At 51.6% G+C, this 21,379-nt stretch overlaps 1 protein-coding gene across 1 annotated transcript in view; it reads right to left on the minus strand.

Annotated features, from left to right (window-relative positions):
* Phactr3 (phosphatase and actin regulator 3) overlaps positions 1-21,379 on the minus strand; it is a 205,782-nt gene that overhangs the window by 51,777 nt on the left and 132,626 nt on the right. Inside the window, exons 5-7 of the mRNA XM_004644177.2 lie at positions 21,029-21,241; positions 17,130-17,304; positions 16,134-16,381 (exon numbers count right to left, since the gene is read on the minus strand). Coding sequence (XP_004644234.1) covers positions 16,134-16,381; positions 17,130-17,304; positions 21,029-21,241 — 636 coding nt within the window. The remainder of the gene's footprint in view (positions 1-16,133; positions 16,382-17,129; positions 17,305-21,028; positions 21,242-21,379) is intronic.

Below are 21,379 nucleotides of genomic sequence, written 5' to 3' on the forward strand. Positions count from 1 at the left end.
TCTGCTTCTTGTACTATGGATAACCACTAAGAAGATAACAATGTACAATATATTAATTATTGAAACTGTCCTATTAATCAGCTTTGAAACTGTCTCATTGATATTTGTGTCTTAAAAAAAGAAAAAAACTTAAGATGAGGCCAGGAATATCCAGCTGCTACTGAGCTTTACACCAGACGTGCTAAGCAGTGCAAGAAGGCAAGAAAGTAGGTAAATCAGATTCATGCGAGAAGGCAAAGGCATTGCCTTTGTTAACAGTTACTGGATTACTTATGCAGACTTTCCAAAGGGATGTACTGGCGATAATAGGTAAATCTAGCACAGGCTGTAGCATACCTTTGCTACTGCACGAGAAGCACTACAACTGTATTTCCATATGCTGCCAATAGACAGTCAGAAACTGGAATAAAAAACACTAACTTACCAAATACGTAGCACTCAGGCAGGTTTCTGTCAAAAATAATGTGGAATGTTTGTTCATTGAAAAATAAATTTGGGCCAGCCAGATAGCTCAGCAGATTAAAGCACCTGCTTAGGCAGATGCAGGGCCAGGGCTTCAATCCCTGGCCTGCTGTGCTGGCCCTACCTCCAGGGTGAAACTGAGACAGAGATTGAGACTGGCCATGGTCGTGCCTGCCTGTAATCTCAGTGCTTGTGAGGCTCAAAAACAGGACGATCACTACGAGTCTCATCTGTGTAGTGAGACCGTGTACTAAATACATACACCAAAAAGAAAACTAAAATTTATTTATATAGGAATTTTTATGGTGCAAATAATTGCAGATATACCCATGATATAGAAGACTCAAAACGGGCTGGGGAGATAGCTCAGTAGAATAAGTGCTTGCCTGGAAAGTACAAGGGCTTGAGTTCAATCCCCAGTTCTGCAAAAAAAAAAAAAAAAGACTCAAAACTATTGACACCAATTCTTCCCAAATTGATCTGGAGATTAAAAATTCCAGTAGGCGTGTGTGTGTGTGTGTGTGTGTGTGTGTGTGTGTGTGTGTGTTTACAAATGATAAATTGATTCCACACTGCAGATGGAGGTATAGTGGACTAACGTTAGTGAAAACAATTTTCAAAAAGAAAAAGCTGAAGGACTGAGACACATGGTCTCACAATTTGTAATGCTACAATGCCCAAGACAGCGAGCTATTACAGACAGACAACCAACCACTGGAATAGAATGGAAAGTCCAGGAATCAGCCTACATATGTGTCTAGGATTAGACAACTCATTTTTGATTTAAGTTCAACAGTACTTTAGTGAAGAAGGTATTCTGTGCTCCAACAAATGCAATGGCAATTTCAGCTGCTCACGTGTACACAAATGAGTTTCGATTCATCACTCTGCACACCAGTTAACTCAAAATGAATCACAGACAGATGTAAAACCTAAAAATAAAACCTTCATGACCTTGGGGTTGGCAAAGATCCCTTAAACAAAAAGCCCGAGCATGAGCCATAGGAGAAGGAAGTGTTAGACTTCCTCACATATGTAACTTCTCACATATGTAACTTCTGTCCTTACAAAGGCAGCAGTATTAAAAAGCCATTCACAGACGAGTTAGAAATGTTTGCAAAACATGTATCTGATAAACCCACATCTAAAATTTAGATTGTGGTGGTTTCCCAGGGATACACATGTCAAAACTCAAATGTCGTAAAATCTTTGTATGCTTTTGGTCTTCTATATGTCAGTTAGACTTCAATAAAACCCTACCCATGAGTGAAGGATTAAAGGTAGCCCTCCCTGTGGGTCAGCACCCCAAAGAGCAGGCAATCATGACCTTAAAAGAAAATTATGTTCAGAGAGAGCGCTTCCCTGCCTGCCTTTACGCCACTTTCTCTGGATGTCACTCAGTGTGACCTAAGCTGGAGAGGAGCACAGTGGCCATACTACCAAATCCTTGCCAGGTCTGGACAGGGCAGCAGAGGTGACAGCCAAAAGCTGACAACCTGAGTGTGGCCATCACACATACGAAGCTTTCCATCCGACGACAGAACACACATTTGCTTTGGCGGCCCATGGTGCTCTCCGCAAGGCAGGTCACATGTTACTTAAGAGAGCATGTTTCAGTAAATACAAGAGTCAGAATTATCCAATCACAGTGCAATAAAGCTAGAAATCAATAGCAAAAGCAACCACAGAAACTATGTAAACATATAGAAATTAAACTATACACTGCTGAATAATCAGTGGGTCACAAAAGAGATTAAGGGAGAAATAAGGTAGCTCCTAGGATCGAGTAACAATGCCAGAACAAAGCACCGGAACTCAGGAGAGCCAGTGAGTGCATTTCTGTGTGGGCCGTGTATGTCTGTGAACGCCCACATAAGAGAAATAGAGCAAGCCCAGATCAATAACCTAATGATGCGTCTCGAGGCCCCAGAAAAACAAGAACCCAACTTGAGAGCTCGTGCTAGGAAGTAAATTATAGAGATTAGAGCAAAAATCAATGAAATGGAGCAGTACAAGATCAATCAATTCATGGCAGAGCTGGTTGTTTGAAGGAATAAACAAGACTGAAAAAAAGCCTTCACCAACCTAACCAACAACAACAAGGAAGGAAAGAAAAGACATCTTCCAATGAAAATGGACAGTGCTGAGATCTGGAAAACTGATATTAACTCCATCGCGAATGCATATGCCAAACAATTTGTTGACTCAGAGACACGGAGACAGCTTCTTGGCCTTTTGGCTAAGATCAAGTGCAGAAGATATAAAGAGGTTCCTAGGCACAGGCGAATTACCAAAATTGAACAAAGAAGCCTTAAAACTCAAACCTAACAATAAAGCAAAGCCCAAGGCCCAATGGATTCAGTCAAAGTCTACATGAGCTTTAGGGAAAACCTAACGCCAACATGCCACAAATTCTTTTGGAATTGAGGGGGAAGGAGTATTCCCAAAACCATTCTTTGAGTTTATCATTCTTTATAGCTGAGTAATACTCCATTGTATAAAAATACCACATCTTTTTCATCCATTCCTCACGTGACAGGCATTTTGGTTGTTTCCAAGATTTGGCTATCACAAATTGTGCTGCTATAAGCACAGGCACACATAACATCACTACGATATGACGCTTTCAGTTCCTCTGGGAAAATTCCCAGTAGGGGGACAGCTGGCTTGAATAAATATCATGTAGTCTCCCAGTACAAGAACTCAAAAAAAGAAATAAAAATAGAAAGCACAACTAAAAGGAAAACGAGAACTTAAGGATTAAACAACGAAGAGAGGGCAAGGAGAAAAGCTAGGAAATATGGCATGGGGCAAAACCAAAATCATTCTTGGAAGCTAGCATCACCTCAACCCCCAAACACGACAAGGATCCGACCAAGAAGAACACTATAGGACAAAATCTCTAATGGCCATAGGTGCAAAAATCCTCAAGGAGATACTGGCAGATAGAATGTAACAAATCACCAAAAATATCAAACACCATGATTAAGCAAGCTTCATCCCAGGGATGCAAATTAATAAATGTAACTTATCACACAATCAGAAGTAAGGTCAAAAATCACAGATCATCCCAATAGGTGCACCAAAGGCCTCTCACAAAATTCGATATTCATTCATGATAAAAACCCTGAAGAGGGGCTGAGGAGATAGCTTGGCAGTCTAAGCACCTGCCTGGCAAGCGCAAGGAACCAGGTTTGATCCCTGGTACCACACGCCATGCTGGCCCCAGAGCCCTGGGCATGCTGTGCTGGCCACCAAAACCAGGCGGTGTGGTGCATGCCTGTAACCCCAGCACTAGAGAGGCTGAGACAGGAGGATCACTATGAGTCTGAGCTGCATAGTGAGACCCTATACCAAATAAATAAATAAATAAATAAATTTATTTTAAAAAACTCTCAAGAAAATAGGTATAGAAGGACCTCTACTCAATATGATAACCACTCTACTTCCAACATCATATTAAAAGAGGAAAATAGAAAGCCTTCTCTCTAACTCCAGGAACAAGATGGAGATGTCTGTTATTACTAGACCTGTTCGGCATCACCCTTCAAACACCTGCCAGAGCAATCAAGCAAGAAAAGAAATTGAGGGCACACATGTAGAGAGGATGAAGTCACAACGAGCCCATTCACAGATGACATGATCCTAAACCTACGAGATCCCCCAAATTCCACCAAACGACCCCCAGAAGAAAGAGCCAGACAAAGCAGTGGGATATGAAACAAACACACAAAAACTATAGCATTCCTATACATTATTCATGAATTAACTAGGAAGAAATTAGGAAAATAATATGGTTCAAAATGTATCAAGGAAAATTAAGTACTTAGGAAATAACCTAATGAAAAAAGTGAAAGACTTCTACAATGAAAATTACATCCCTCTGGAAAAAAAAAGATTAAATAGGAGGTCAGAAAGTGGAACAATATTCCATATTCCTGAAGAGGCAGAACTGATACAGTAAAAATGGCAATACTTTGAAAACTGATGTATGGATTTAACACAGTACCAATCAAAATCCCAATAATATTCCCAGAGATCTAGATCTTTAACATCCATGTAGAACCAGAAAAGATGCAGGGCAGCAAGAGAAATGCTAGGCAACGCAGCAAAGCGGGCAGCATTACAACCCCAGACTTGAAGTTACCTTGCAGAGCGACAGTGATTTGTAAAAGAAAGAAAGAAAGAAAGAAAGAAAGAAAGAAAAACCCCAGTGTGGTATTGGTGCGAACACAGAAGTGGGCTCCGTGGAGTGCGACAGGGGAAGCAGAAGTATTCCCGGCCTCTTCAGCTGTTGGATCTGGGGCACAGGGATGAACACACACGCTGGGGGAAAACAGCATCTTCAGCAAAGGGTGCTGGGAGAACTGGCCGTCCCCGTGCAGCAGACGGGCCTTGGCCTCACCGCTCACCACGTACTAAGCTGAAACAAAGATGAACCGAATATCTAAGTATTAAAACTGAAGCATCTAATCTGCTAAAAGATAAAATAGGGAAAACTCTTGAAGACGCAGGTACAGGCAGGGACATTGTGAAGGGAACAGCCATCCAAGAGAGACACTGAGAGCCAACAAATGAGATCGTATCAGATTCAAAAGCTTCTATGCAGTCGAGGAAACAACCAACGGAGCAAAGGACAGCTGAAGCGACTGCGCAAACATTGGCCAGTGCCTCCATTGGCGGAAGACTAACATCTAGACTCTATACAGAACCCGGAAAAATTAGACTCCCCAAAGGAGAAGACCTGACCAAAAAGCTGGAAAAAAATACACGTAGACACTTCTCAGAAAAATAAAACTGCAGATATCCAATAAATACATTAAAAAATGTTTAACATCACCAGCTGTGAGAGATACAGTCTCAGGGCTAGCCTGATAGCTCAGCAGACTAAAGCACCTGCTTAGGCAGAGCATAGGGGTTCGACCCCCATGTGCCGTGTGGGATGGCACACACCGAGACGGCCATTGAGACTGGGAGTGGTGGGGTGCGCCTGTAATCCCAGCATTTGGGAGGCTGAAAACGGGAGACTCACTATGCATCTGTCTGATCTACGTTGTGTATAGACCCTGTAGATCCTGTCATAAATATAGGGGGGAAAAGCACCTGTAAGATGCAATCTTATCCTAGAATGGATATCAATAAAATTTTCATAATAATAAATGCCTAAATTTCATTTGTCTCATTTAACCCTTCTAGGTGTCTTCCCCAAAAAGTTAAAATCAGGGATGCACAAATCCTTGTGTAAGTAGCAGCACAAGATAATCAGCGCATGGAAAGAAGCTGTATGCTGGTCGGTGGATGATGGATGGGGAAAATTTATGTAAAACGTGGTATTTATGTCTTGCACCATAAAGAAAGGAACTTAAGGCATTTGGAAAGATCATAATGTCAAGTAAAATAAGTCAGAGTCACAAACTTAAATAGCACATGGATTCCCTTACATAAGCAGCTCAAACTATATATGCGCAAGAAGCACAAAATAGAAGGTACAGGAATACAAAGTGGGGAGACGTTCAAGGAATCCCCCAGACGCCTCCAAAGCCTCATGCAGTAGTGGGGTGGCTTCTAGACTTTGTGATTTTTTTTTTTAATGTTACCAGGGTTTGAACTCACAACCTTGTGCTTGGCAGGCAGGCGCTTATTATACTGAGCTACCTCCCCAGCCCAGTGATTAATCCTGGATCCAGAGCTGGGACTATGGAGGTGTGTACACCACCTTGCTTGGGGCGGATACTCTGAATGCAACAGAAAGGGAGACAGACTTGCTGCCTCTTGCCTTTGTTGCTGCTACCCTTCCCTTTGGCTCTCGCTGTTTTCCAATGCCATGAACTGCTAGCTTGGCAGTCTAAGCACCTGCCTAGAAAGCGCAAGGACCCGGGTTCGATCCCCGGTACCACACGCCATGCTGGCCTCAGAACGCTGGGCATCCTGTGCTGGCCACAAAACCAGGCGGTGTGGTGCATGCCTGTAACCCCAGCCCCAGGGAGGCTGGGACAGGAGGGGCACTCTGCGTCTGAGCTGCATAGCGAGACCCTGTACCAAATAAATAAATAAATTTATTAATTAATAATAAATGTCATGTGCCACTCTGCCTTGGAGCCAGCTGAGTATGGACTGAAACAGCCACAAACTGTGAGCTAAATAAACCTTTCCTTCCTTTATTTTGGACATCAGGTATTTGATCCCAGCAAGGAGAGAAACTATGCTAATGTTTCATTTATACCTCGAGTTTCTCTTAGTTTGTTGCAAGTTTTGTGCTATTATCTTTTGCTTTTTAGTGAGAGTCCTTGTACTCTGGGTAACATCTGGGCCATTCGTTTAAGATTATGAGAAGTAGTCCAAGGAGGGGACAACAAAAAGAATACAGATGTGCCCTGTGCCGGCACCTAAGAACCTGAAGTAACGTGAACACACCACGCCACAGCACACATTGAGACAAACAGCAGCAGCAGGACAGGGGAAGGGGACAGGGAACCTGAAGAGGAGGGGGAGGGGACCATCAAAAGGAAACAAGCTGGGCCAGCCAAATGGTTCAGTGGATTAAACTGCCTGCAAGCAGGAGCAGGGGCCGGGGGTGCAATCCCTGGCCTGCCGCGCTGGCCCTGCCCGCAGGACGCGCTAAAGCAGTGAATGGGCCTGGGCGTGTGGCGTGGGCCTGCAGTCCCAGCTCTTGGGAGGCTATAAACAGGCAGATCACTACGAGTCTCATCTAGTAGTGAGACCCTGAACATTCTGTAGACCCTTCCCAAAAATACAAAAAGAAAGAAAGAAAACAAGTTATAATATGTAATTATGCTCAAGGTGACTCTAAACTGCATAAATCCCAAACATGGACTAATAAAATTTTTAAAATCAGTGAAAAAGATTATGGCACACAGTGTACTAACCGTTATCATCCAACTGAAATTTTGCTTCATTTGTAATATAACTAAAAAGAATGTCTCTGTATTTTCTTTATTAATATCTACCTGTACTATACTAAAAATGAGCTTCTCCACTGTGCGTGTTCAGGGGACATTCTGCTGGCTCAGTGAGAGCAAATCCCTCCTTTCTGGAGGATGGAGCCCTCACCAGAGGAAACCCACAGTGCCTTGCTCCTGGACTGCCAGGCTCCACGGTGAGGAGAAAAGACATCCCTGCGCTTTATACCTAAGCCAGTCTCGGGTATTTTGGTATAGAAGCACAGAGGAACCAAGGTGGCCTGGTAACCACAGAGAGCCTGTCAGCACTTGTCAGCCGCATGGAGTGCACCCTCCGGAGCCGCCAGTGGAGCAGGGCCCTCCGCACACGCCTGCTGTCCACATACCGAGCTACCTGCTAAGCACGTGGGAGACCCCCAGAAACACCTGCAGGCATAGAATGATCTTCCTGAGCGTCTGTACATAGCACGGAAAAGCCTCAGGAAGCCCCTGTGAGCTACACCTGGGGCCTCCTTGGACACCTACCAGCCACTGCGCACAGGGCCTGCCAGGCCTGGCCAGCCCTGCTGTTCATCCCTCAGGAGAGCACCATCAGGGCCTCAGACGCCTCCGGCTCATCCTTCTGCTCATCATATGTAAAGCCATGAGCAGGAGCCAGAACCCACCCCGCCTGTCCCCACCTTGCCCCAGAAAGGTTGATCTCCCATCACTGGCTTGTTGCGTTCTCAAAGGAAAGAAGACCACGTCCTTCTCCAAGAAGAAACTGAGGCATGAAGAGATGCACCAGCCCCAAGCCCACACAGGTTGTACCCAAGTGAGGGGATTTTGAGAAGCGCTCAGGCCTGGGGCCCAGGCAAGGCCACCAGACACCAGGCTGGCCACTTCTCTGGGGCACTGAGCAGGGCAAGGGGTGGGGCTGCCCCGGCAGGCCTCCTCTACAGAGGCTGTAGGTTGGGGCGGAGCAGTGAAGCACTGAATCCACTGAGAAGTTTGCTTGTCACGGTGGAAGTGTTCGTCACTTCTGAGTCCAAGCAGCAGGTGTGAGTCAGAGAATGTGTGATGTCTGATTCCCTGTAAGTAAACGGAAGAGCCAGCTGCAACCTGGGCTTCCCCAGAAGCAGAGGACAGGGAGGCTGCCAGCACACACAGGAGTGGCCCTGGGGTCCGACCTCACACTCTGAGTGGTGCCGCACTCCAGGAACGTGGCCATGGCCGGACCTCAGGCCACACTGTCTTCTGCAGAGGCGCCTTGGCTTTGCTCGCCACACAAGAGGGCTTGCTCATTAATGCTCAGAACAGCTTCTGGTCCTATGTGACCCTAAGTGGGCCCTGGGAGGGAGTGTGGCCCACCCTCACCTCCTGTCTGTTTGCCCTCTCAGCCTCGGGTCCCAGCTGCCCTTTCCAGGCAGGGGTCTGGCGGCAGCACTTGCCCCGCAGCTCCAGGTCAGCTTTCCCCTCAGTCCCTCCTGGGAGCAATGAGTTGTGCCTCAGCAGACAGACACCCTGGGGCCCAGCTGGGCAGGTAGCCCCGCTCATGGGCTGGGTGGAGGGCACCGGGAAGGCCTCCATCCTGCCCTAAGTGACCCGGAGAGTTAAGGCAACCGCCATCGAAGACAACCGCCATCGAAATTCCAATGTCATTTTCCACAGAAATGTTACAAATCCTAACATTTGAACAGGAACATAAAGGGCCTCAACTAGCCAAACAGAAGCTTAGCAAGAAGAACAAAGCTGGCGATGCTCCCCGCGCTGCATGTGACCCGTGAATTCCACAGCCCTGACAGAGCTGACCCCACCCGGGAGCCCTAGTGCGGGGTCCTCTCGGGACTCTTCCTGTTGACGTGACAGGTGCTAAGCAAGGCCTCTATGGTGCTAAATGTCTCGAGGAAGGCACAGAGAAAAGTCCCTGGACACAGCGAAAGCCAAAATGACAAGTGCACGGCTACCCTCCATGGCGGGAAGCTGAAAGCATCCCTCATGGGACCTGGAACAAGACAGGAGGACAAGTCTCACCGTCTACCCAACAGAGTACCGAGGTTTGATCCAGGGAATTTAGATAAGAAGAAAGAAAACACATCCAAACTGGAAAGGAAGGATGAGTATCTTACACACAGAAAACCCTGAAGAGTTAAAAAATACACACACACACAATAAATTAGGGCCGGCCAGATAACTCAGCTGATTAAGGCACCTGCTTAGGGAGATGCAGGGTCAGAGGTCTGATTCCTGGCACGCCGTGCCAGCCCTACCCGTGGGGTGTACTGAGACAGCAATTGAGACCGGGCATGGTGGCAGGCGCCTGTAATCCCAGTGCTTGGGAAGCTGAAAACGGGAGAATCACTACAAGTCCAATCTGTGTAGTGAGACCCTGTAGATCTTGCACTAAATACAAAAATAAATAAACGAATAAATTTTAAAATCTACAATAAATCAACAAATTCAGCAAAGTTTCAGAATATAAAATCAACACACAAAAATCAACTTTTTAAAATATTAACACTGGGGATGTAGCTCAGTGACACAGCACCTGCCTGGAAAGTGCAAGGTCGTAGTACAAAAAAAAACACACACAAAAAAAAAACTAAACAAAAAATATTTACAGTAAACCGAAATGTCTGAAAGAAATTAAGAAATCAACCCCATTTAAAAAAAGCATATAAGTATGTAGGGGTCCATTTCATCAACAAAGTGACACACGAATGGACTGAACACTGTGACAGCGATGGATGAAGACGTCGATGACACGAGTGAATGAATCAACGTCATGAAGGCTCCACTGTCCCAAGTGATCTGTAGAGGCAACACAGTCTCTATCAAAATGTCAATCTCATTCTCCACAAAAATTTTTAATTGGCCAAATGGGTGTTCAGCAAAAAGAACGAGGCTGGAGATATCATCCTACCTGAATTCACACTCTGTTACACGGCTGGGGAGATAGTTCAGCAGTCTAAGCACCTGCCTGGTAAGTGCAAAGACCTGGGTTCGATCCCCTGCCCCACATGCCATGCTGGCCCCACCTCTGGGCGTACCATGCTGGCCACCAAAACTGGGTGTGGTGGTGCATGCCTGTAATCCCAGCACTAGGGAGGTTGAGACAGGAGGATCGCTAGGTGTCTGAGCTGTGTAGCAAGACCCTATACCAAAAAAATAAATAAATAAATAAATAAATAAATAAATAAACAAACAAACAATCACAGTTAAAAAAAAATCTATTACAAAGCTGCAGAAGTCACAACAACCAGGTTGGCATAAAAGCAGACTCATCGGGCTAGGGAGATGGCTCAGCGGTATAAGCGCCTGCCTAGCAAGCTCAAGACCTGAGTTGAATCCCTGGTACCAAAATGAAAAAAAAAAAAGAAGAAAGAGAGAGAGAAAGAGAAAGAAAGAAAGAAAAGGAAGAAGAAAGAAAGAAAAAGAAAAAGAAAAAATAAAGCAGATACATTGATGGAACAGGATGGGAGTCAGATTCCATTAACCCTCTGATCCCCAGAGTCAGGACCCCCCCCTCCCCCCGCTAGCACCCACATGAGCCCAGGTGCTTGGTCCCACCTTGCCACACCTGTGCAGCTGTACCCGCTCCTCATCCTTAGGCCCCTTCTTGTGCCACCCAACATTCGCCACAGCCTTCCACTGACAGCTTGTAAAGGGCACCAAGCAGATGCAGTCTCTACATCTGGGCTGCAGACTCCAGTTGAAGGGATGTCAGCACAGAGGGCCAAGGGCAGGCGGGAAGAGCCTCTGTGGCTTGCGGGGTCTGAGCGCTCACCCAGTGTGCACGGATTCTGCCCGGCACCAGATGAGGAGCAAGGCCCAGCCCAGGTCAACAGTGGGACAAACTCGTGTCCTTTTTTGTGTATTTTTCAACTTTTGCATTTGAACTTCCAGTTGAAATAAAATGTTTATCACAGACATAACATCGTCACGTCTCAAACTTCGGTAGGCTCACTTTGAATGCCAGAGGTCTACTGGGCTGGTCCCGACACAGTACGCAAGGGAATCTCCATCCTCTGCTGGATTCTTTCTTATGATACAAAATGTGGCTGGAGAGCGCGTGTGTGGGGGAGTCCCTCTGAAGAGATAATAAAGGTGGGGCGATTCTCAAGCCCTTTTCGTCACCTCAGCATTTCTTGGGTCACGCACAGCCCAAGGGCTTGCACTTCTGTCTGCCATCTGCCTGGTGAGCCGCAGGAGACCTGGCCCACGATGGACTTATCTGGCCCCTGCTGAACATGTCTGATTTTAATGGCAAAGTCATAGTGCTGTGACACACACAGCCAGCTTCTCAGCTGCAGAGCGAGCTTCCTCCCCAGCCACTGGTGATGTCTGAAGACCCTTGCGGTGGGGGCGCCACTGGCAACCTGGGGTGAAGGTCACAGGGGCTGCCCAGACTCTGCAGAGCACAGGGTGGCCCAGTGGGCGAGAAGTGTCCTGTCCACAGGCCGCTGGGTAGCACACCAGGGTGGCACATTGCAGAAGCAATGCCGGGGGAACAGAAGCTGCTGGAAGGGACCCCTCTCCAGGGAGGCCGCGCCAGTCTGCGGCTGCAGCAGCACCGCAGGAGCCACTGTGTCCCCAGGCCCACGCTCACCAGGTCTTACCCACACCCTACATCACAGAGGGGTCTCACACGCCAGGGCCACCCCAGAGTCTTCCTTTTCACCTGGGCATCCATGACCTTTACTGTCCTCACAGAACAAGGGTGGGCAGTCACCCCTGGGGCCCCCCAGCGAGAGTCTCATCAGCTAAGGAACAACGCCTGAGGCTGCTAGGTGCCGACCAGGACACAGTGGCTGCTAAGCCCCGGGACCTTCTGCCAAGCACTGACCCAAGGACCATGGCCGCTGACATCTGGACTTTAAGGGAAAGCGCCTTTCAGACTCCCACGCCACCTCCTCCTCTTGCAGCCCCACACCCCACTCCTGAAAGTACAGACAGGACTCAATATGCAGCAACCCAGAGCAGCCTGGCAAGGGTCTGTCACAGAAAGCACAGCCATGGATCACAGGCAAGTAGCCCTGGAGTTATGCTACTCGGCCTGGCATGGGTAGCGCATGGCAGGAATCACCTAGAGAACCCTCGTGGCTTTTCTTCCGCAAGGACAAGAAGGGCTCCATCAGTCTGTCCAGCCACTGTCCTTGTTTCTTTCCAAGCAGGTGAGCAAAGACACCTCCAGTCCCAAAGGACCGACTGGTCTCCGGGCAAGGAATAGGGGCACCTTTTTGGCTGCATGACATCAAGACTTTTGAAATTCATTGGCTGAGACAGTGAGGATGAATTCAGCCTGCTGTGGGACACTGACAAGATGGAGCTGGGATTCCTTCAGCTGCTGTGATGCCGCCCTCTGTGGCTCCCATCCTGCATGGTGAGGGGGGGAGGGAGCTGTCAACACCACCATCACCACACCATGAGCGCACGAGCCAGGGCTGCCCGGGGCTGATCGCCCCCTCCAGGCCTCCGCTCTGCTTTTGCTCCCATTGTATGGACCTCATAGTTGAGATGCAGAGAAATTAAGAACCTTGTCCCAAGTCACAGAGCTGGAAAGAGATGCAGTGAGACAGGTGCAGGGCTGAAGCCCTCAGTCTCTCTCGGCCCAGAAAAGATCCATGTGGGCCACAGACCACTTCACTTGAGAACTTCCTGGGCTAACGAAAACTGTGCCCCCACAATTCACACGCTGAAGCCTGAGCCTGAGTGGACAGCACTGGAGGTGAGCATGGGGGAGGGCTGGCCATGCAAAGGGACGCTGCGCTGCCTCCTCTCCCCAGCACGAGAGGCTGCAAGCAGCAGGGCATCTGCATGACCCAGGAAGTGGCGCAACCAGACAGTGACTCTGCAGGTTCTGCGTCTTCACTTCCAGCCCCCAGGACTGTGAGAAGTGCAGTTCTCTATAAGCGTTGTCCAGAGCGTTGTGCAAGAGCAGGCTGAGCTCCCTCAGCAACCCTGACGAGACCTGGGGCCTGCTCCGCCTCACAGGGCACAGCCGAGATGCGCCTTGTACAGTCCTGCAGCTGTGACTTCCTGCAGCAGAAATGGTCTGTATGCGAGTAAGCTGCATGGGCAGCTCAGAGGCTCGGCAGAAGCCCGCTGGCCCATGCACCGCCTGCCCTTGCAGTCCATTTTTGCAGAAGTCCTCCACCCACACACCCTCCGCAGCCTCATCTGCCCTGGGCCAGACTCAGGGGCATGTTACAGATAAAACCCATAGGGTCCTCGACCTTTGGCCCAAGATAAGAAGAGGCCAGAATGCTAAGATTTCTCTGTGTGTGTGTGTGTGTGTGTGTGTGTGGTCTCTTTCTTGACAGATGTTAAAACTTAGACCTTGGGGTGGCAAGAACCTTTATAAAGAAGGTTCTTTATAAAACTTGCCTTTGCTGACTTGAAGACAGACACTCCCCAGAGTCCGTGGTCAGGATGACAGCACCTATGTGTGAGCCCGTGAACCAACAGGCATGTGTGCAGGCGTCCTGGCACTGAGCTCTGCGTGCAGCCCGGCGTGGAAACACCCAAAGCACTGTTCTGTGTTGGTGGCGCCATCAACGATGTCCTGCCTGGAAATCCCATTGTCGGACTAACACAAGCCCATCATGGTGGCTCCAGCCAGCAATAGCCACCTCCCAGCCATGCACGAGCCAGCTGCTGCTGTGGCAGCTGAGGTACCACACCCTAAGTTAAATTCTAAAGCAGACACCCAATGATGTGACTGATACAGAAAGGTTTAGCACGAGAAATTCCTTTGGCATATTCATCTGGGACAAGATGGCGGCAGACAGGCTCTGTGAACGGGGTGTGTGTGTGTGTGTGTGTGTGTGTGTGCATGCACATGTGTGCATGTGTTCACAGGTAGGCATGTGTAGATGGTGGGCAGGTAGATGGATAGAAGATAAACACTGTGATTAAGACCAATTAATCTGCTGCCAGGTGCTTTTCAGCTTCCACGCACCAACCAGGATACTGGAATGGGGCTGGAGCTGGAGACACCAGGGACAGAAGCTGGCAGCTGACCGGGCCTTGTCCTCAGCAGGGGAAGCAGACACCCTCAAAGGCTGTCCCCGTGTCTCCCAAAACAGCATCTCTAGACATTTTCTGTTACCAACACTAATTGTTTTTCCTGTATTTTGTGCAGGATCTCACTCTGCAGCTCAGACTCATAGTGATCCTCCTGTTTTCAGCCTCCCCAGCACTGGCATTACAGGCGTGCACCACCATGCTCAGGTTCTATGGCCACTCAGCATGCCCAGGGGCAGGGCTGGCATGGTATGTGGGACCGGGGATCGAGCCCCAGCCCCTGCACTTGCCTAAGCAGGTGCTTCATGCACTGAGCTATTTTTCTCCAGCACCCTTAATCTCAGAAAATTGTAATGTAGGAGAGCTGTGGACATCCTGGAAAATATAATCTAAGCTTGCTGTGCTTGACTTCAGGCTTTGGGAACCCCAGATTATATCTCTGGGAGTGGCACAGAGCTCAATTTGTGAGTAGCTGGAAATTCTGCTTCTCACAGATCGCTTCACCAAGTGGGCAAATGAGTGGGTTGACTGATTCATCGACTGGCCAATGGCAGATCTGGGGCAGGCCTGAGACCCATCAGTGAACAGTGCAAGTCTGTTCTCCTGACCCGGAACCCTCTCCTGGGGCGAGAACCTTCTGCCACTGGCACTGGGCTGAGGACAGCACTGCTCCTCAAGGCTCCAGCTATTCCAAGCCCTGCACTGAGGGTGGAAGGTGCTAATCCAGACCTGGAGCTGTGGAGCTGGAGGTTGGCTTCAAATCCCAGCCTGGCATCAATTAGCTGTGAGCCCTTGGTATACACACGTAGCCACCCCGTGCCTCACATTCCCCATCTGTAAATAGTGACATCATCAAGTTGTGCAGTTGCTTTGGGAAGAAGACTTTTCTCATAATAACCTTCAATCAGTGTCCAGTGTACATGATGCACCTGCTGAGAGGGGGTGGCCATTGTCACTGTGGGTGTCCAAGAAGCGCACCCCAGTATAGGTATGGGGCTTATCTAGGCCTGTACAACAAAAGTGAGACAGGCTACACCAGTGGCTCTCAAGCAGGCTGACTCTGTCTCTCGGGGTGCAGGCAGCCAGGACTGGAGCCCTCCTGGGCTGGCACATCAGACATGACGGCGCTCCTGGCATCTGGTCAGCAGAGGCCGGAGCTGTCACCAGGCATTCTGAAATACTGCATGCATTTTACAGCACACACAAGAACTAACATTCAACCCTCCAGACACAAGTTTCCTCCATGCCTTTTAAATCCCTGAGACTGCAGAAAAGCTTTATCCTCAGGGGGCGAGGCTGCCTGCCCCCTGTGCTCCAGGCTCAGGTCCTCCACCCGTCGCTCCCCACACTAGCAGAGAAGGGCCTCAAACACAGCATGGCAGTTGGGGTGCAGGGTCCGCCTGGCTGGGCGTGGGACATGCCTGAGGCTTGGTGGAGTGCATCTGGGTGGGTCATGGGAGCCTGGCCTCGAGGTCTACGTCTGGTCCCTCGTCCCCCTCTCTGCCACTGCTCCCCTGCCCTGCTTCCTGGCTACCATGCACTATGCGGCTTTGCTGTGCAGCACCCTTCTGCCCTGATGTTCCTTCCTTGGGTCAGTGACCAGGGACTGGATCTCCATACTGTGAGCTTAGCTAAGCCCTTCCTCCTTTAAGTCATGGCTGTTAAGTTCCTCGCAGCAGACAGGATGACTAATACATGTGGCCCCGCACTCAGCAGCCATGACACTGCACCCCTGGTCCTCCTCACCAGAAATGATGGAGTCATTCAGTGCCTCTTCGTCCTGATACAAAAGCAAGTCGTCCTTGAGTTCGGAATTCCCGATCAAGTTCTCCTTGTTCTCCTCTGACTCTTTCGCTGCAGTCCGCTTGTCTTCCAAGGCCTCGTCGAAGCTCCACGCCTCCTCCCTCTCCTTGCTCCGCTCCAGGCTGGCCGTTCTGGAGAGGTGCGCGTCCAGCCGCTTCTTAGGGGAGCCTTTGCTTTCCCGTCCCGGGAAGCTAAAGCAGAAAAACAGCTCTGTTCAGCTCCGCCATTCCCTCACCCAGAAATCCGACAGCATCCACCACGGGGCTCTCCACAAACTGGGTAAATGTGATCACAAATTTACATGGCTCCAGCTTTTGTCCTGTGGGCAGGGCACTGTGGGAGGACCACAGGGCTGTGAGGCCCCGCCGTGGCTGTTCAGATACCATGCTGCAAAGCAGGGAACACTCGCGTACTAAAGCTTGCTAAAGCACAGTGCAGCAACCCTGGGATGGGTGGCGGACGTCAGGAGACCCGAGGAAGGTGTTCTGTTTATTTAAATTCCCTCCAAGCCACATTGAGCTCTGCGGTCTACACAGCCACCACTAATTCCCCTTTCCTTCCTAGCCCATGAGCCACAGTGATCAAAATAAAGGGGGCAGCCACAGTGCTCCCCGTGCTCTCACCTAGTGACCTGAGGGCCTTTGGGTCTTGAGCAAAGATGACAGCCTCTTTTCTCCCAGCTATTCCCCTCTCAATCATCCACTCCACTCCACCCCAGGGCCCCTTCGGAGATACTTTCCCACCAGCCCTTCCTGGAAAGTGGGAACCAAGACCAGCAATAGAATCTGAGTGAAAGTAGGAAGCCCTTTACTCAGAACTTGTTTAAAAACTTTAAGATGGAAATAGCAGAGCATGAAACCCAGGTTGGGACCCTTGTGGCTGGCCTTGGTGGTGGGAACGTTGGTGGCACAGGTGTCCCTCACAGTGGCAGGGCCTTACCTGTCCTGGCGGTGTTTCGTGGCCAGAGCCCGGTGCAGCTCCTCTATTACGCGACTGGGTGGCAGTGGCCGGTGGATGGTGGTGAGAGGTGGGGACCCTGTGGGCGTGGACAGCTGTCCTCGGAGGGGTGAGTCAGTGCTCTTCCCGCTGGGGCCTTGGAAGAGCGCAGCTTGGCCTGGACCTGGGGACAGCCCACAGGCATGTGAGTCTCCTCAGCACAAGACCTTGCGGAGAGAAGGGAGCAGAGGCACAGAGGATGCGCCCCTGCTGCCCGTGTTGACCCCCACATGGATGTGGAGAGGGGCCTGCTCCGGAGCTAGTGGCCAGGGCATGTGTCCGTCAGTTCCCGCCACCTTGAGTGCCACAGAGCTCAGAGCTGACATCCTCCCTGCAAGGTTCTGAGCACAGACAGCCCAGCCTCCGCCACTGTTCCGCTAGTGGTCAGCTTCCTGAAGCTGCGCTTGCTTGGTGTGGGGTCCCGGAGCCTCTCTTGGGCCTTCAGGCCTCCTTCAGCCTGCACAGCCCAAGGCCTGTTTCCGTGCCTGCCCGTAGCATCACCTCTCCCTTTCCTGTGCACTCCCACTAGCTCCTAGTCCTGGGGTACCACACTGTGAAGCCTGAACTGCTTTCCCTTCCTCTGGTGCAATCCTCCTCCCTCTGGGACTTGGCCCACGACCCATCTTTGACTGGAGCCCCGGTACTGAGGGAGGACGCCTGAGGCCTGCCCCACACCTCTTCCCCTCAGCGGGCTCCGTTACCCTGCTGAGGCTGCTCCCTGCCCCGAGGAGTCTGTGCCGCCACAGTCCTGCCCGGCCCTGGCTGCGGCGTCCCAGCCCTGGCTTCAGAAGTTCATGCCACAGACATTTATGTACATGAGGCGACGTGAAGCCAACTCCAGTACACGCATGGGCCGGCCACAGCGAGGCCTCGCTTCTTCCTTCCACAAGTCCTCCCCGCGTGGGCTGAAACCCACCCGGGCGAGAGGGGCTTGTCTTGCAGCCATGACCGCTGCCCTAGGACCTCAGCGTCAGCCTGTCTGTTACACGGGCCCGGGCTTTCCAGGGGCTCCATACTCACACAGGGCAATTGCAACAAATCAACTTGTTTAAAAGCCCAACAGGAAGAGAAGGGGCTTGAAGCTGCCTTCGTTCTGTGCAACACTGAACTGCACAATCCTGATCCAAGCCTGGATTACTAACAGCACTCATTAGAAAGTATATCCCTGTGGGGCCGGGGAGATGCATCAGTGGAATAAGCGCTTCCCTGGCAAGCGCCAGGGCCTGAGTTCAATCCCCAGTTCTGCCAAAAAAATTTTAAAAAAAGAAAGTATATCCTCAAAACAGAAGGGACACTGCAAGCCCTACTGAGGGTTTCCATGGTGTAGCTTTCTTGGTGAGTGACTGCTTTTGCCAGGCAAAGTCAGGTCAGGAGCTCAGAGCCCATGCCCTGCCCGAACAGGGGTGCCAGATAGGGGCTAGGCAGACAGAAAGAGGACAGAAGTAATTCACAGAGACAGAGAGAGAGGGAGGAGGAGTGTGACAGGAAGAGAGAGGAGAGAGAGGAGACAGAGACAGTGAGAAGAGAGAGAAGAGAGAGAGCAGAGAGAGAGAGAGGAGAGACAGAGGAGAGGGGAGAGGAGCAGAGGAGAGAGCAGAGGAGAGAAAGAGGAGAGCGAGGAGAGGGGAGAGAGAGCAGAGAGAGAGAGAGCGAGAGAGAACGAGAGAGAGAGCGAGAGAGAGCGAGAGCGCGCGAGCGAGAGACACAGCAAGCGTGCAAGCATGTCACACGAGGGGGCGGCACTCAGCTCAGCCAAGCTGGCACTTGAGCTAAGGGTGCGCCAGGTAAGCAGCTTTGCAGCTGGGCGCACGCTCTCCCGGGGGAGGAGGAAGCTGAGGTTCAGGGCCTGCCCACTGGCTACTGTCTAGAGGCCCAGGGCCCAAGCAGACTGACACTGGCCACCGGGCAGGGAAGGCTGGTGTGAGGGCACAGTCATCCGGAAGGGGGCCAGCAGGTGAGAGCCCTGGGGAGCCAAGGCCTTGACAATGGACGGGAGAGGAAGGAGTGAGGACAGCAGTCGCGCGAGGAGCACCTCCTGCCTGGGAGTGCCGCAGACACGAGGACTTTCCCAAGTAAAGAGGAGCCTGGGAGCAGACCTCCACCAGCGCCTCTGTGGGCAGCACCTTGTTCTCGGGCTTCCCACCTGCACGGCCCTGAGAAGGGGAGCTGCTGCCGCTTCTCACGGACCTGTTTCTTTTGCCCCTGCACCTCAGGTGGAGGAAACAGGCACCTGCTGCCAAAGTCCAAGTCCCTGAGCAGGTCCTGGGCCGGCTTTCGCTTCCCTGCTGCCATCTAAGGGCGACAGGTGGAAGTGAACGCCTCTGGGGAGGAAAGGAAGCAGTGGAAACAGGCAGCGGGGCGGTGAGGAGCCCAGCTCAGAGCCCAGCTCGGAGCAGCCCTGAAAAATCCATCTGCTGACCGATCACACCCCGTGTCCTTGAGATCCTCCGAGGGAGGGAGGGAGGGTGGGAATCAGAGGTCCTGCCTGGCAGGCTGGGGACAGACCTGGGGATCCTGAGTGAGGGGCATGAAAAAAGGGAGAATCTCGGAGAGAAAGGAGAATCCCGAGCTGGGGGTTGGGGGCTGAGCCTCCCACGCAGGACAGCCCCGAGAGCTGCCTGCGCTGTGCGCTGCGAAGGTGGAGCTGAGCAAGCCAGAGGAAAGCCAGGCCAATGCAGCCTGGCCAAAGCGAGTGCGAGTCTTGTTCTGGCTTTTGGTGGCTGTAACGGAGTGGGCATCACCAAGACAGTAACATCGCACGCGGCATGGTGTGGCCTCGGCAGTCTTCCTCGCCTCGGGTGCTGTGTCACCCAGAGATCATATTCAGGCTCACTTCCGGAAGGGAAAGCAGAGAAAGCTCGGAGCACACCTCCTGTCTGGAGCCCCCTGCTCCCTGCACTGGGGAGCACCTGCTGCCTGCCAGAGCTGAGGGCGCCCTCGGGAGTGGAGAGAGCACTCCAGGACAAGGCGTGGCGACGTGCCCCCAGGCCTGGGGTGGCTGTGTCAATCACAGACGGGGTGTAACAGCACCGTTCACTGATCTGAGCCTGATGTCAGGACCAGGTGCCAGCAGGGAGGGCTGACCTCCCCGGGCCTCTTCCCCCTTCTGGGGCTGCCCGGCAATGCACAGGGGCAATGGGGCTGCCCCTGGCCCACAGCTGCTTCCCTCGGGCCTCTGCCTCCATCCCCACTTGCTCTTGCCATCCTGGACTTCCATAGGGACATCTGCCTTAGATCCAGGCTGCCCCACCGCCAGCCAGGCCAGCATGACCCAGGCTGCGTGGATGAGGCGGGCCCCTCTGCCTGCCCGGAAGTACCCCCATCCAGCCTCCACCTGAGGTCTGGCGCTCAGTAAGCTCATGGCAAAGAGAATCAGGCAGGCAGTGACTGGAGAGAGGGGAACAGGCAAAAAGAACTCTCCTGGAGAGACACAGAACCAGCAGACAGACAGACAGACACACGAGGGTCCTGACAGGAAGAGCCCCTCGTAGACACTGGCTGCACCCCGGGGCTGGGGGCTGGCAGATGCTGCCTCTGAGACCTGCAGAGACATGGCCCCAGGCACCAGGGAAGCCCAGGTGGTGTGCGGTGGGCAACCCTAGGCCACCTGGAAGTCTTCCCAGGGGGGCACCCCTTCCCAGAACTCCAAGGACAGAAGCAAGAGGTGAGAACCAGCCCAGAGTGGGAGCTGAAGCAGGACTGGTTGAGGGAAGGAAGGATGGAGGGAGAGAAGGAAGAGGAGGAAGGAAGAACTCAAGGAAGAGAGGGAGACAGGGAGAGAGGGAGGGGACAGAGGGAGTGGAGGGAGGGCAGGGATGAGGCAGGAAGCAACACAGACCCACCTGCGCCCGTCTTCGTGGCTTTGCAGCTGGCCTTGGGTGGGGGCGCGGGCAGCTGTGGGGGGCTGGGGAGCTGGCCCAGGCAGTGCTCCAGGGGTCCAGGAGGGCTGTCCAAAGAGCCAGACCCAGCCAAGGCCGGAGGCGGCCCATCAGGGCTGGGCAGGAGGTTGCCGGCGGTGTTGGCCTCATCCCCACTGGATGCAGAAGGCAACTTGGCTAGTGGAGAAGGAGGCAAACAGAGTGTTCAGAGAGGCAGGCCGAGAGGCAGGGCAGGCAGCAGGGCCCTCTCAGCAGGTCAGGAGAGCCATCAGACACAGAAGCTGGAAATGGCCCGGTCATGGGTGGCCCTGTCCC

This window comes from Octodon degus, unplaced genomic scaffold (assembly GCF_000260255.1).
Source record: "Octodon degus isolate 3935 unplaced genomic scaffold, OctDeg1.0 scaffold00194, whole genome shotgun sequence".
Taxonomy (NCBI): domain Eukaryota; kingdom Metazoa; phylum Chordata; class Mammalia; order Rodentia; family Octodontidae; genus Octodon; species Octodon degus.